The sequence below is a fragment of the Sphaeramia orbicularis genome, chromosome 24 (assembly GCF_902148855.1).
Source record: "Sphaeramia orbicularis chromosome 24, fSphaOr1.1, whole genome shotgun sequence".
NCBI lineage: Eukaryota > Metazoa > Chordata > Actinopteri > Kurtiformes > Apogonidae > Sphaeramia > Sphaeramia orbicularis.
This window is the reverse complement of record NC_043979.1, coordinates 25,132,692-25,149,529: the sequence shown is the minus strand read 5'-3', so window position 1 is coordinate 25,149,529 and position 16,838 is coordinate 25,132,692. Positions and strand designations below refer to the sequence as shown.

Here is a 16,838-nt window from a genome sequence, read left to right as displayed (position 1 = left end):
GCTTACCACTTAATGAGTAATGAGTCTGTTTCTTCCCTCTTTTCTTTCCCTTTCTGTCACTCCTCCTTCTCTTTCACTCTCTCGCTCATGCTCTCTTCCTTTATCTCTCCACCTCTCTCTCTCGCTCTCTCTCTCTCTCTCTCTCTCTCTCTCTCTCTCTCTCTAGCTGTCTGAGACTAGCTGTCTGCCCAATTAGCTGTATCTGATGTGGCTTCTGGTAAGAATCTGGGTAAGTTGCATTAGACTGGAAGTCACATGTCTGATGGAAAGTTAAGACATGTAAGGTAATCTTGTAAAGTCCAGAAAAATAACATATAGGACTGAAATGACACTTTGAAACAGTATCACCAACATGGGCAGATCTTAATTAGTTGTCTTTGCATGGACAAATACCATTTTTATATTGAAATGATGTCTTCTACTGCTACTGCTATTACTACTACTAATAGTAATAATAATGATAATAATAATAAATGTTCTCATAATATTGACATTGTTGTATGAGGTGGTGCATGTGTGGGTGTGTGAGTGCTAGCCCAGTATTATGGGTATTCCCTCTTCCTCTTTTTTTAGCTGTCATGTTTTGACTAAATCCTCAAGAGACAAGCCATCCCAAAAGTCCACATGGATGACTGAGTTGTGAATCTCTACACACACAAGGTGGTAATTTCCAACACTGTAAGATAGTTTCTTGCTTGCAACACACCAGCTGCAATACAGTGAAGCAATCACATTGAGAAATGATAAAGGGGCTCCCCAAACCTCTAATTCCCATATGTTCTTTCAGTCGATATTACTTTTGGTAAAGGCGCTGAGGTGTGGGGAATCGTCTAGAAAGTGATTGGTTTGGGGGTTTGGGGAAAAAACACACTGGAAATGAATAAAAATTCTGCGTTCTCACTTCAGAAAGGGTGTTAAGTGCTAAAGAGGAGTCTTTAGTTTTAAAATTGAACAGAATCTGCGTCAGAAGGCGATGGCTTTAAAGGTGCTGTGCCATTTACTTGTTAATTCTTGTATTATTTTCTTGTTTGCCCCCATCACGAGGCAGCATTTGGTGGTGCAAGAACAAGATTTTCTTGTGAGAGAGAAAAAAAAAGAAAGAAAAATAATCAGGACTAAAACAGCTTTGCTTGGCAGAACAGCCCTCCCACACAAAAACATGTTCTCCCATCACAGGAATTTTGAAGAGCTTGGGCAAGGGCAGACATTTCTAATACTTGGCATTTAACGGCGTCCAAAAGAGTTGAGGCTGTAAAAAGAAGAGAGTGAAAAAGGAGGAGGAAAGCTGATTAGTCAAATTCTGCTTTAACCAGGACACAGACACAACACGGTACAAATATAGAGAGTTGGAAAACAACAAAACAAGACTACAGCTTTGACTTGGTGCTGCCAGCTTACTGCGCCAACTTAAACCGTAAACGCCCTTTAGGTGGTAGTAGGTGCAAAGGCCTCCGATTGTGCTGAATATCAACAGAAAAATAACACCTGGTTACATTCAGAGTGAAATTCGTTGTTGTTTGATACATCAGTTCGAAGTTGAATTGCGCCTGTCGTCAGCAGAAATTCTTCTTCTTCTGGTCTCACTTATTTGGAAAAACCCTCTAAGTGCCATTTGTTTGAATAGAAAAAAGTGAGACGGCCTCATTTGTAGTGTCTCTTCCTCGGAAATAACCGTGGGAGGTTTCTAATAAGCAACAAATTATTGAAGAAATGTGAAGAGTCGTGCTGCTGACCGTAAACAAAGAGGTGGGCTGCTCCTGTGCGCCTTGTGAGTTGAATAACATTTAGTTGTTGCTGGACTTTCTTAACTTGTCTTGATAATGTCAGCATTTAAACACTATAATCAGGAGGAATAGAACAAGTAGAGCATTTTATGTTAAACCAAAACATAAAGATATTTTATTCTTAATCAGTGCTATATATGAGCAATAGCTGTTGCAACTGTAGTAGTCATGAACCCTTCACCTGGTTGTTGGTGGACCACTAATTTTACCTACATGTGAAACACACAGGTGGGATATTTCCACTGCATCAGTTTCTATTTGCGTTTAGAAATATGCTTCACCTTCATTATTGTTTCTGAATTATTTCTGACTTTAAGTGACACATATGGGTTTTTTTTTCCTTTGCATGTTTCACCTATTTAAAGAAGTACCAACGAGACAATTCACAAGTACTTTTAGCTACAAATATAAGAATTCTTATATTCTATAGTTTCTATATTGTTTGTATATAATTCTATATTGTTATTCTTTCACAACTAGAGCGATGAATGCTGCTATTAAGTGTCTGGATAGCTCTAACAAAAAGGTTAAAAAGTGATGTAGGTAAGCTGTTCTTACACCTCCTTTTGCTTACATCATCTTAAACTGATGTATTAGAACATGAGAAGATATATATTTTAGATGAAAGACAAAAACTTTATAAAAAATGCAGTGTATATACAACATCCAAGAGCCAGTTCCTTAACCTTTCCAAGTGCAACAAACAGCTCTAACCTGGTGAAGTGCTAGTTTTCAGCTTTGAATTAGCGCCATCTGCAGGCCAAAGGTGGCTAGTGTGATGGATGATGTTTTTCCTCCTTTCGTCCAGGAGGAGGCGGTGCAGGACCGAAAAATATTGAAATATCTCATTTACAAGCACCTGGATATGTATTTTCGACTGACCCTGATGAAAGTCACAAACTGAAACTGGTTGGCCTGAATTCAAATAAATGAAGTTGTTCTACATGAAGCTGCTGTTCCGTGTTTTTCTCCTTCTCTATGTACTTTGGAGGTAGATGAAGTTGTACCAGAGCCTTCTACTGGGATTTAACGTACCTAGAAGGAAAACATACCATACATGTCTTCATTAATTGACCTGATACTGGATTTAGACACTATTTTATCCTAAGTCTTTGTTTTCTTGTAGTAATACAATAAATAGCACGTGATTAAATCATGGCGTTTCAACACTGACAAATGGTCCGTGTTTTTATTAGTGTAGTTGTTCATTTCATCCAGTAGGAGGCAGTGCAGGAGTAGCAGAGCAGAGCTGGTTTTACCATAACATTACCTTTAGACTAAGAAGATTATAAACTCGGTGTTTCGTGTTGTGTGATGTACACATGTAAAATATGAGTGTGTATGTTAATGATGAGTGGACACAGTTTAAAAAAGACTGGGTCTCGCTGTATTACTCAGGCTGCACTACAGCGTCTATTCACAGGCGCGATCCCACTACTGAGCGGCACGGGGGCTTTGACCTGCTCCGTTTCCGACCTGGGCCGGTGCACCCCTCCTTAGGCGACCTGGTGGTCCCAGGCTTCCCCAGGAACACCATATCGATACCGAACTTAGTGCGGACACCCGATCGGCATAGTCCGCTGCAGCTCAGAGCTCCTGAGCTCAAACGATCCGCCAGCCTCAGCCTCCCGGTAGCTTGGATTACAGGCGCGCGCCACCGCACCCGGCAAAGACTGCACCAGCTCATAGGACTTTAGACATTGACGAAGGTGACGTAATCAGCATGCGCGAAACAGCGTCGCTTATTTGCGGAAGTGAAAATTACTAGTGTGGAGTGGAAACTGTTGGGATCTTTTAGCAGTGATGAAGGATCCAAACATGCGAGTGAAGTTATTTTAAACCCTGTTATGTGTCAAAGATATTGTAAAAATAAAAAATAAAATGTTAATAAAAGTAAATTTGCTCAGAAATTTTACATTTATGTTGATAGTAGTAGTAGTAGTATTACTGTTAATTAGAACACCAGTGGTTTCTTTCTTCTTCAAGACATTCCAAAGAGTTGTTCTGTCTAAGACCAATGTTTGTGCAATGTCTCTGACTGATTTTCCATCTTTTCTCTGCCTCACAATAGCTTGTTTTTCACCCATAAACAGCTCTTTAGTTTTCATGTTGATCACCTCTAACTATTAATGCAGGCAAAACCCAAATCTGAAAAAGAGCATAGACTTTCAGTGCCATTTATTGTTGAATAAACAGTGGTCATAATATAATTTGCGTACACTTTTTAAGTTATATAATTGGTAGAGCACATTGTGAGTCGATGTCTACATATTACACTTAAAACATCCACTAGATGTCACTGTGTCTTTACATAATGGGCATTTATAGTTGACATCCAAGGGAGTTTGCAGCAGTACTGAAATGTTCAAAAACATGCTCCACCAAATTTGAGTCTTTTATCTACTACTACTTTTGACTGCTTCCTTTTTTTCTGCTATATAAAGGCAAAATCAGAAGTATGAAAAGATGGCCAAAATAGGCTCAGACCCCTAAGGGTTAAACACCATTTTCCACAACAAACCACTAGATAAGTGATTTACAATCCATTCATGAAATTCCATTTTGAATAAAACCTGAATCTCCATCTTAGTTCTTTAACAAAGACAGAAGAAAAAGATGAAGTTCAAATGGTTTATTGCAGTTACAGTTTCAGGTTAAATGTTTGTCCACAGTGGGGTCATTTTGGGTTTTGTAGGAAGGTGTGGGAGGGGTCTGGTCTTACTCTTCCTCACAGGTCCACTGCTGATGTCTCCTCTGATGTCATCTACACCCACATCTAGAAACACCAAGACCTAATCAATAAACACTGTGTGGATGTAGAAGAGTGATTTCATGGTGCTGTTTTGTAAATGTGGGCCCTGAGGAAACAGGATGTGGATTTGTACCTACCTCTGGATCTGCTGGTTCTAAGTGAAAATGACCACCGATGGATGAACAGCTCCATCAGACAGGCCTTCACAGAGGATTTGCACTGTTCTTGTCTTACCTGAGGCATAGTCAAAATAAGATCCAGGTTATCCACTAGGACACCCACTGCCACACGACAACACAAATGTCCAACTGTGGTAGACGTATTTGATCAGAGATGCAGAAAAATGGTCAAATGCTACGCATAGCTCTGCTGTATCGTTATGGTTCTATTGTGTTGAAAGGTTTCATCCCCTTCTCAAGGTGGAGTTACACTTATATGCCTCTTATACACATAACACAGTGTAGCCTCTTGATAAATATGAAGACCTGAATCTGTCATGTTCCATTTATTTGGTCACATGTAAATAAATCCTGTATATGTGGATTAATTTGGACATTCAATTCCCACAGAGAAAGGGTCAAATTCTTTGGTGTTTCTATGATGTTAGTATGTTTTGGATGAAAACACATATATTTGCTATGAGTTTTGTTTCTCTTGAAATAATCAGATCTGTGTTTTTTGTTTGTTTTTTTTTATCACTGCATTTCATATCTGACGATGGCATACACTGGCCTGTGGTGATTAAAAAATAAAATGTAGCCGACAGTTTTGCGAGCTGCTTTTGAAGCATGTTATGGTGTGATGGTGGAAAGTAACTAAAAATAGTATCTAAAGTATTTCACTGAGCTCAATCTCACAGCAGTAAAATGCAACATACAACTGCAGCAGTAAAATGAATCCAAATATTAAATATAATAATGTAATAATAAATTACTGTCCATTTTACAGGCACAATTGGGCATAAAACCTAATATATTCAACTAGTTTGTCAGTTATCTGGATATTTCTACAGCCTTTTGCTCTGTCTGATTATTACAGTATTTCTGTCATTAAGCATGAAAGCATGGAAACAAATAGAGCAAAGATATTATCAATAAATACATTTTGTCCTTAAATGAAAAATAAAATTTAGGAAACATTCCAGCAGAAGAGTGGTGCATTACAACACATTTGTATCATTAATGGTTTTGGAATGGTTTAATATAACCATGAAAACCATAAACAAAATGAAAACATTGCATTGGAATTGTATTGATGCCAGGTTACTACAGAGTGTGTGTGTGTGTATATATATATATATATATATATATATATATATATATATATATATATATATATATATATATATATACAGGGTGGGGAAGCAAAATTTACAATATTTTGAGGCAGGGATTGAAAGACAGTGTATGACCAATTAGTTTATTGAAAGTCATGAGAATTTATTTGCCACAAGAAAATGGACATAATAGAAAATGTTTTTATTCTATGTGTCCTCCTTCTTTCTCAATAACTGCCTTCACACGCTTCCTGAAACTTGCGCAAGTGTTCCTCAAATATTCGGGTGACAACTTCTCCCATTCTTCTTTAATAGTATCTTCCAGACTTTCTCGTAATAGTTTTGCTCATAGTCATTCTCTTCTTTACATTATAAACAGTCTTTATGGACACTCCAACTATTTTTGAAATCTCCTTTGGTGTGACGATTGCATTCAGCAAATCACACACTCTTTGACGTTTGCTTTCCTGATTACTCATATGGGCAAAAGTTTCTGAAAAGGTATGGATAATAGTGTTAGGTATGATTATGACATCAATATATGTTTGGTTTCAAAACAATTGACATAGTGCCTGCTGAGAAAAAACAACTAAATGTTCATTGTAAATTTTGCTTCCCCACCCTGTATATATATGTATTTGACAGTTTTTTAATGGTCTCATTTCGACCGCTACTTCAGTAATAATAAATGAAATGATAGCAATAATAATAATAAGGATAATAATAGCAGGACAATATTCATTTGAAACAGCTACTATGAGGCAGTCTTATATTTGGTAATGTGTAGTAGATTCTGTCTCAGAAGTGGAATACTAACAATCATTCAACCTTGACAATGATGCTAATTTTAATGGATTACTAGTGTTGGAAGGATAATATTCTGATGGATTTTCTTTAAATAGTTTTACTTGAACATTTTTATCTTCATAGAAGATTTAATAAAATGAGAACAAAGAAGACCCATTTCTCACTGTACAAATATTTTCATTACAAAATTGTGCAACCATTACTTCCTGTCTGGAAATTTTCCAGCCAGTCTGTCCATGACTTTGACAACATCCTAATGTTTACAAATACCTGGTGCTGAGATCAGCACAATCAGCATCAGAATCAGACCAGTTGCTCAGTCTGTCTCTTGTGGTCAAATGTCTGAGTTACTCTGCTGTTTCTGCTTACCTTCCAATGACCTCTTGTGCATTTGTAATTCATATTACACTATATATACTTAGTATGGAAGCAAATGTGTGTCATCAGATATTGAATGGTTGTATTTTGCAATAATTAAAAAAAAAAAAAAATCAACTACAAAAAATTCAAATTATAAAATACAACTATTCAAAAAAAAAAAATCAAATCAACTATAACAACTTCAAATCACAAAATAGAACCATTAAAAAAAAAAAAACTATCGCAAAATACAACCATTCAATATCTGATGTCACACATTTGCTTCGATACTTAGTACCATGAAAAATGCACCGGTCAGAATAATATGTATATTTGGAGATATATTCAATTAATTGGTTTGGGGTTACCTTCATATTAAAGAGGGAAGCATTGGCCATTAGAGAATGAATTGTGATCAACTTAACAGGTTTATTCAGTCGCTGAATACAGGTACTCAGAAATTGAAAGTGTAATCATTCAATATTGGGTGTGTCCACCTCTGCTTCCAAACAAGGAGTGCAGCGACGATGCATGGAACTGACAAGTCTCACGATCCTGTCCTGAGGGATCCGACCTGATCTGGTACTCAGATGACTGATCGTACTGCAATGACAGCGCAGACGGTGTACGACTTCACCACGGCTCAGACCTGCTCGTAACATGCCAATGGCACATTCTCTCTGTTGTATCGTAAGTCATGGCATTTTGAGCTAGTAAAAACATTTGGGTGTTTTCTTTGCTGCCTTTATATCAGCTATTGACCACACCTAAAGGTCCCAGTCAAGCATGACTCTGTACAAGAGATACGACTCAATGTCCAACATTAAGGGATTAATCCAAACGCAGACGTTGCTCACGTCGGGAATGAAAATAACACAGCTCTTAACTGTGTTATTCATCTCGTGAGCAATATATACAAAATAGGCACCTGAGCAAATCATTTTCTGGAAATTACACGTTTGGACCGTGTGTTTTTCATTACGTTTAGTACATATTTGCCTCTTTAGCCTAAAACTGTCCAAAAACTGTCTTCTTTGACCAATGATCTTGACTCATGTGTGCTCAAATAGACTTCTATGCTTCAATGAACATCACTCTCACATCCATTCTTCATCAAACAAAAAAGGTAATTCAGTGCATTAAATTTTATGAAACATTACCCACACAATATCATTACAGGCCATAATATTTTTTTTAACAGTTTATATACAGCTGCATAACTATAAGATGCTTCTTAGGCTCAACTTCTTTTTCCAAGAGACAGCAAATCAATAAAAAATATTTTTGTTCTGAGAAAATACATCCCATCTACTAATATAATCAAAGTGTTAATAATACTGCACTTTATAAATTGTGATGTTCTCTGTTATCATTACCCTAAGAGAACAAAAGCATACTTCTTAACTACACAATGACAACATTATCAAAAAAAAAATACAAGGCAAATAATGAGGTGGGACAAATGTGAAGAATTTATATCTAATGGAATCAAAATCTTGACATTTCTGCTTACAAAACAACGTTTCTTAAAAACCAGTCCAAATACAAATACAATAAAATAATAGCAGACAACAGTCAAATGTGAGAATGAAATTCCATGAACAGAAGATTTTGAAAGTTTCACATCATCAGGTCATCGTCAGGCTTCTTCAAATGTTGTGGACTTCATTAGCTATTGGACAGAAAAACCAAAACATTAGTAGGTATAACAAATCTAGCATTTGTTTATGAGCTGCATTACAACTGTACCATGGCTATAAACACTGTCCAGCAAAAAAAAAAAAAAAAAAAAAATCTAGAGCTTTGATTACACTTATTGAAGATGGGAGAGTCAGACCACTGTGTAAAGTCTTCTCCAGCACATCTCAAAGATTCTCAACGGGGTTCAGGTCTGGACTCTGTGGAGGCCAATCCACCACATGTGAAATGATGTCCCATGGTTCCTGAACCACTCTTTCACTATTTGGGCCTGATGAATCCTGGTATTGTCCAATCTTAATGCTCTCTGCAACTGATGGTTTGCATGTGCAGCTACTGACTGCACCAGTTAGGGGTAAATAATGTTTCCAGATGAAACATATTAACCACTGCAGTCATTTTCCAATGGAAGGTCCTTACCTATGTGCTTAGTTCAACGCAGGTGGGGACTTTTTTTGGCAAGTAATATTATATTGGTCAAGTTTGATCTACTAGAGACTGTAGTTTTAGTCCAATGGCTCAGTACAGCTCTGCTCACAGTATAACATAGTCCCTCCAATGTTAGTTAAGTGTTCACCTGCTCTGTGTTTTTGTCCACTTCAGGGCGTGTCTTGGTGGCACAGTTGTGGTAGGGTGGTAAAATGTGCATCCCGGTCTGTTACACTGAGCTGCGAAGCGGCAGGGCTGTGGGTAAGAGGAACAAAAATGTACTTTACACTAATGCTTGTGCAGAAGGTCTGTGTGATGCAACAACCTCCAGTCCAGGACCAGAATGTATGCTCTCAGATGTGTTACCTTGGGGTGATAAAAGGGACAGTCCCTCTTTTTGCATTCAGGGAAGAAGCGACACACACTGGTGGTCTGCACTGGCGGCATGGCTGTAGAGGAAAAGTCAGGTAAAGACATCCTCAATAAGCAACATAAGCAATAAAAGAGGCTTCAGCTTTACACTGAGTCAAAGTTAAAGGGCTCATATTTTGCTAAACCCACTTTTATTAGTCTTTGGTACATTTATTTGTGTATTTGGACCATAACAGTGCAAAAAGTTTGAATTTGAACCCTCCAGGTGCTGCAAAGCTATCTTTATATTTATTCCAGCAAAAATCTAGTGGATTTCTACAACCTGTTTCAATTCCTGCTTAATTTGTTACATTTTATAACTAGTTACATCACGACATTTGCACATATAAGGTCAAGACTTCTGACGAACATTTCTCGGAGTACACCATAATTGTTTGTCAGCAGCAGTGTTTGTGGTAAAAACTAAAAATATGTCCAGACTTCAAGCGGATTACCTAAAATGTTCAGTTGTTGGTTGCATTAACGAACACAAGTGGCTGAATGGGACAGAGCAGCACGGTCAACAACCTGGAGGGGGTGGGGCGTGAAGTGGCTATTTGTATTTAAAGGCCAGCGCTCAAAACGACGTTTCTGGTGTCATTACTCAGAAACAGAGTTGAAGATAGACCTGTGGGGTTTAATTAATGAAGAATTCAGACCCAAGCATAACATTTACAGTTTATGAAGACCACAGGGAAATGTTTTAAAATGCATAATTCCATTTAAAAAAAGCAAAATAACACTCCTTTAAATGGTCCAAACCTCTTCAAACTAAACTGCCACTACAGCTCATCATTCCCAGGCATGTTCATAACTTTGTCACAGCAGCTTCAATATTGAGTTGTCATCACAGAGGAAATGAGAGCGTACCTGGTCTCGGTGGTGGAGCGACTGTGCTTCTGCGGCTGACATGAGTGAAGGGACAGTCTGGCTTGGTGCACCTGGCATCATATTTACAATTTGGATGGATGAAAAGGCATTTATCCCCAAACTTGCAGTTGGGAAAGGTCCTACAGAAAAAGAAGACAGATACAATCATGAATGACGAGAATAATGAGACCCCTTTAGCATTCCTGTAGTTGGATAACAAATGCACCCACTTGCACTGTGTGGTGGGGTGATGGTATAGACAGTCGTCTCCACTTTTGCAGACGGGCCAGAATTTGCAGCGCTCCATAACTTTCTGTTTTTTCAAAGGAGCGGCATCGTCCTCCTCCATTTCTACTTCCATTACATCCTCTGTGAAAAACACAGAATATACAGAGACAACAATGAAAAAAGAGACTGGTTTACATATGCAGTTTGCACTGAGTTTTACATATAAAGAGGCAAAGCACCAGCCTTTCTGGTTTCTGTCCTTGCATTGGAAAAATTTTGCATGGCAGTCAACAGTTAGGGACAAATAATGCTTTTAACCTGTTTGCATTATGGTCTTAACTATACATACAATGTCTGTCCATTTAAAGACAGGATAAATAAATAAAATCAGCTTATTGTTTACATTAGTTTGAAATAAGCCAGTGGATCTCTCATCCCAAGTGACACACACATACAAAAATGTCTTCATCTTACATGAATTTTGAGAATGTAATCTTTCCAATTATGTTACAGTCTTCATCTGCAGTATTATTCTTCAACAAACATGCAGAATTATCTTTTAAACTTACAAACACCAAGAATGACCTAACAAAAGAATATATACTGCAAACTGTGAAAAACCGATTCAATACCTTTAGTAAAATGTAAATCCAGGTATATTCTTACTGCAGTATTATTCCAAAATATGGTCAAGTTAATCCACACACCTTCCAATGATGCGACTCCTCCCTGCAGCCTGTGCAGGACACTGACTTTGGATTCCCTGTTAGCGTGGATGGTCGCGTCAGTGACCTTTGCAGGAGGTCTAACATCGTCCAGCTCCATCTCACACTCAGTGAGGACCCCCATAGGGCTCGGCACCCCGTCTAATGTAACTATGAACTTTGGGCTGGCAGACTCCCCCCTCTCCTTACTGCACAAGAGACAAAATCAAATCTGTGAGACATCAACAAATGCCAAAAACTCACATGATAGTTTATTGTTATTATGTACAGGGCTCATACACATTTTTCAAGGTCAAATTCAAGCAGTTTTCAAGCACTTTTAAAGGTCATTTTCAAATTTTTCCAGAACAGCACCTTATTGCTAGGGTAAAATACATATCTACAGGAAAACATATACTCATGATTATTTTTGTCACTTTTTATCACAATGATGTACATTCTATTATGGTATAAACATCTAAAATTCTGTTTCGTAATAGCAAAAAGTTTAGAAATTAAAGAGCACTAAGTTTTATCCAAAAAAAAAAGGGAAGCCACTTGGTGTTCTTCAGGCACACTCACATGGAGCCAAAGATTAAGATAAAAGTTTACCTGGCGTCTACCTGAGAGCACCCACTAATTTTCTTTTTTGAGATAAAGTTTTATTTTTCATAATGTATCCCCTCTCTGTAAGTAGCTTTGGCTTGTCATCTAACCTGGCAGAGTAAAAATTAAATAAATAAATCACATCACAGGGTTATAATTGCAAGCACTTTCAAGCACTTTTCAGATTTTGAAAACACAACATTGAAATTCAAGTATTTTCAAGGATTTCAAGCCCCCATATGAACCCTGCATGTATGTGTGCCCTGTGGTGAGCTGGCGACATGTCCAGGGTGTACCCTCCCTTCGCCCATAGGTAGCTGGGATAGGCTCCAGCACCCCATAACCCTCTCAAGGGCAAAGCAGTTCAGAAGAGGAATGAATGAATGAATGTATGAGTGCACTGTGTACCTGGCCTGGACTGTTCGTATTGCAGCCGGCTGGAAATCCTCTCTGGCCTGAAGGCGCTGCTGTCTTCTGGTTTCTGACTCTTCCAATTGTGGTCGGCTCATTATGAAGGATCGTGTATCGAAAGGCTTTCCCTCACTGCCTCCAGCTACTTCAACCCCTGAATTTTAAAATGATTATTCATTAACAGACATCTCAGTGTTCTATGCGACTCAAAACCATTTGTGCACCACCCTCCAAGATACTTGTTTTCTTAAATTTCACACAGAGAGAACCAAAAGACAACTCACCATAGTCACCTGCCTCTCTTCCACCACTGCTCTCAGCGAAATCTAATTGAAGTCGTGATGCTAAAGACTTTGCTGGAGCTAACAGAAACAAAAAATAATAATAATCAAAGGGGAAATAAAAATAAACCAATACAACATTTTTATTTTGAATGTGAAAGTTTAAATCATATGGTGTTTTCATAACTATGCAGCAACGGTCTCATTTTAACATATTTTGTTTTCAGTAGTGCCTGTCAACAGGGGCCATCAGGCATATTTGGCCAAATCCTGGTGTCTGTGCTTCTGTTGTTCAGGGTACACGTGAAAGCACACTGCAAAAGTGGTCCATGACTTAATGAATGTTCAGTAACACTGTAACTTAATACAAAAGTAGTCAAAGTTCAGAACAGCAGAGTCACTGTAAAGCAGAAGACAAACCCATGAACATTACAAGTTAAGTCTTGCTTAGCTCCATGACTGTTTCACAAGTTGTAGACAGACAGTAATTTTACCTCCCTATTGTCCATAAATAGTCTTTCTGCCTGGGGTGCCCAAATCTACTACACACCTACCTAGAGTTCTAGAGGGAGGTAGTGAAGCAGAAGTGTAGGCCTGCACTCTAGGGGCCAGGCTGTGGAGGTGCTCCTGGACCAGCTGAATGGCTGCAGTCATCTCTTCACTGCTGGACAAACGAGTGCGAGGTGCCACAGGAACAGTCTGTCGCTGTGGTACTGTTAAGATGAGATAATGGTTGATAGAGATAAGAACACCAGCAGTTAATGCTCATAGTAATGTGATGGAAAATTTAGAGAATCATGTAAAAGGAGGAGAAAACGGATGCAAATATGTCTGTACCACTGTGGAATTCCAATGTTTGTTACGATGACTGGGAAAAGAAGTGGCAATGTGTACTGTAATCAAAGTGTAAATCGAACAAACATGTACATGTGCAGACCATTAGCCTTATACCTTTCAGACCCTAACCCAGGGGTATTCAAATCCGGTCTTCGAGAGCCGGTATCCGGCATGTTTTAGATATTTCCCTCTTCCAGCACACCTGGAAGCCATTACATTGTTATCAGGCTTCTGCAGAGCTTGATGATGAGCTGATCATTAATTAAACCAGATGTGCTGGAAGAGGGAAATATCTAAAACATGCGGGATACCAGCCCTCAACAACTGGATTTGAATACCCCTGCCCTAGCCCCTGTTGGCTGAACAGTTTTTCTGATGTTTGTTAAACTTTTTCCGTTTAACTCTGTAATAAATGCTTCAAATGCTTAAATCGTAGTTGAGTCTAACTGTGAGTATTTTTCTGTCCAGCTGCAGTTTCTGAATTCTTTCTGCCACCATAAGTAATATTTAGTATATTTAATCATACATGTAAACTTACTTGCTGTGTAGGCTGTAGTTTTGGTGATAGAGTCCTGGGCCTCAGAGATGGCCTTCAGTATCAGATTCCGGTTGGCTTGCTTTGCTGGTGGCAGAGTAGGTCTGAACAAAAAATACATATGCTATTAGCACACAGCACCACTGTTATGTTACAATTAAAGCAAGCAATCTTCCTTTAAACAAAGATACAGAAAGACAACAATTGTACGACCTTGACAATGACAGTTGTAACAGATTATCAGTGTTACAAAGAGTTTTACTGGTAGTGATGTGAGGGTCAAAATAAAGTAGGTCAAATAACTGACTTGCGTTCTGGTTTTGAGGGTAGGGACACTCTGCTGGACAGTCCTCTGGTTCCATAGCTTGTATCCTCCTCCTCCAAGTCATCGCTATCCTCATCTGCCGTTTTGCTCACTCGTACTACTGAACTTGCAACTGGTGCCTTACGTTTCCGTGACAACTCATCTGGCTGAATCAAGAGATACACACAGGAAAAGACATTTTTAGCCCTGTAACTACAGTGATCACAACACAGTCAATCATCACAGTCATCAACTTCTCATACCTTACTGGGACCGGGTCTGGATGATCTGCTGCTTCTGCTGTCCTGCTGTCTGGAGTGCAACAGTTCGTCCATGGACCGAAATGTATTGGCAGAGTTAACCGAGTTGAATTTGCTTTGGGTCGGCCTGTAGATTTCAGCGGTGGGTCTACCAGCTGAGCCCCTGATCCGACCAGGGTTGGCGCCCATTTCTACGGGTTCGTCAGCAATGAGGTCATCATCCATCTCCGGTTTGATATCGATAACAGCCTCAGAGGGGAGTGACTCGATGAGGGGTTTAACAGTTGAGGTAAGCCGTGAGGAACTCTTGTCTAAGGCACCCCGTCTATGAACAAACCAGCATCAACATATTAGTCTTAGGCATTTGAGTAGTCTGTCATGAATACACAAAGCACTAAGACAGGAGTGTATTATGTACCTGCTTTCATGGGCAGAACTGGACACACATGCCTCAGTTCTGTCGGAACGGGAGCTGGACACTGTCAAAGCCTTTGCCTCCTCTGCTCTGCTGTCTTCATTTACAGTTAGTCGTCTCTTTGCAGAAGCTGTCCCACTCTCTGACTGCAGCTGATGTCTGAGAGACCCAGGTTCTGAAACATTTACACACAAACAAGTATTTAACAAGAACCAGGTGAGAAGAATCAAAAGTTCAAGAAACATTTATTACTGAAACTTACCAACTGCAACAGATCTTAATTTCTCCAACACACCTTGTAACCTAAAATGTATCGAAAGAAAATGTTATTACGAGATAACAGACACAAAGACTATATAAACCTACAGCTCACAGTTATTTATTTTCACTATTTTACAAGTGCTGATGTCTGTGTTCTATGACTACATCATACAATTCTACTTACATTAGGTTCTTAACCTGCACATTGATGGTGTAATCCTACTGAAATCACTGTCTTTGAGATAATGTAAGTTATTTATGATTTTCCATGTACTTCAACCTACAAGCTGATACAAAAAAAGTTTATGTGACATCTCTTGTGTTCTGGCTTGCAATAAAGCAGATTAAAATGTCAAAACATATCCTGTATGTATGTGTTGAATAAGTGTATTTAGCAAAAAATGTGTTAAGGCATGGTTTCCTTGTCCACGCCGCTCAATCCTTACACAGATGATGCCTGTAACAATGTAATACTAAGTGTTACGGTAGACAGAACCACTTTGAACATACCATGCTGTAAATTTAATTGTGTTGTTTCCAAGAAAAAGTGATAAATCGTCCGCCATCTGCTGAGAAGTTTTCTTATTTGCCACCATCACCATTATGTAGTCAGGGAGTTCTTCATCTACAGAAGTGGTGGAGAAACAAAAGACATACGTTAATAATAATAACAAACGCTGCCTTCAAGTCATCCGTCTGCAGTTTTTTCCACTCACCGATATATGCACCAAGTTCTTGGAGCTTGCCCTTGATAGCAGCCTGAAAAAGACCAAGATTATACTAACGATCACAACATTCAGTTAAAACCAATGGGCTGCACTGGTATACTTCAGCAACTGCACGTAAGCCACCGTAACTTTCACAAAACAGAAGAACAACCAGCAGTTCTTTAAGGCTTCCTTTTGTCAACATTGTCAGACATTTTTCTTACTTTCTAGTCGACCTTGTAAATGAAAACCCCGTTTCCATGTTTCTATATTTACCATTCTGCTCAGCCGGGAGAGGAGCTAGCAGGCTAATGTTAGCTTGCAACGCTAGTTACGTTTCTCAAACGTTACCAATAACGTCCAACACACTCACAGTCAACGCAAAATGCTACTCACTCTTATTTTCTTGCTGATCTCCGTCCCGATCTCCATCTCTGTCACACTGACCAAACAAATAAATATGAATACATACACTGTTTAGCAGCTACACCCGCTCACCACAAGGGACAAAACATGACGTACTGTCACGTGACTGACGACGGTAGCCGCATAGGGCCAATTTGATGCAATAATCCTTAATTCAATTTCGGCCCACTCCATTAAAGCATAATAACTGGATTGTATACTATATCTGGGTGTCAATATAGAATTTTGCCCTGGTTTGATCACTTTACTACTCTCCACCAGATAGAGTAATTTAGACCATATTTAGCGTATGTACAAAATTACATATTTCCACTAGATGGCTCTGGTCTCCCTCTCCCTTAAACTTTAACCCCAAAAGGTCTGCCAAAGGTTCCAATCCAGCCCATGGGATAGAAGTGTAAAAGTTACACCGAAGACATTAATAGTCAAGGGTGTCAAAATCATTTAAGTTCAGGTTCCACATACAGACCAATGCG

The 16,838-nt window shown here is 38.8% G+C and overlaps 1 protein-coding gene across 1 annotated transcript; it reads right to left on the bottom strand.

Moving 5' to 3' along the window:
• Positions 1 to 7,956: 7,956 nt before the first annotated feature.
• Positions 7,957 to 16,459, bottom strand: zc3h14 (zinc finger CCCH-type containing 14). Its single transcript, XM_030129038.1, has 17 exons — positions 16,333 to 16,459; positions 15,946 to 15,988; positions 15,740 to 15,854; positions 15,231 to 15,271; positions 14,972 to 15,143; positions 14,557 to 14,878; positions 14,297 to 14,460; positions 13,993 to 14,093; positions 13,172 to 13,330; positions 12,621 to 12,698; positions 12,334 to 12,490; positions 11,323 to 11,528; positions 10,618 to 10,756; positions 10,388 to 10,527; positions 9,473 to 9,555; positions 9,255 to 9,361; positions 7,957 to 8,651 (listed from the first exon to the last, which is right to left on the bottom strand). Exons 1-17 carry the CDS (start codon positions 16,366 to 16,368, stop codon positions 8,648 to 8,650), a joined length of 2,067 nt encoding a protein of 688 aa, XP_029984898.1. The 5' UTR covers positions 16,369 to 16,459; the 3' UTR covers positions 7,957 to 8,647.
• Between the last annotated feature and the right edge of the window lie 379 nt (positions 16,460 to 16,838).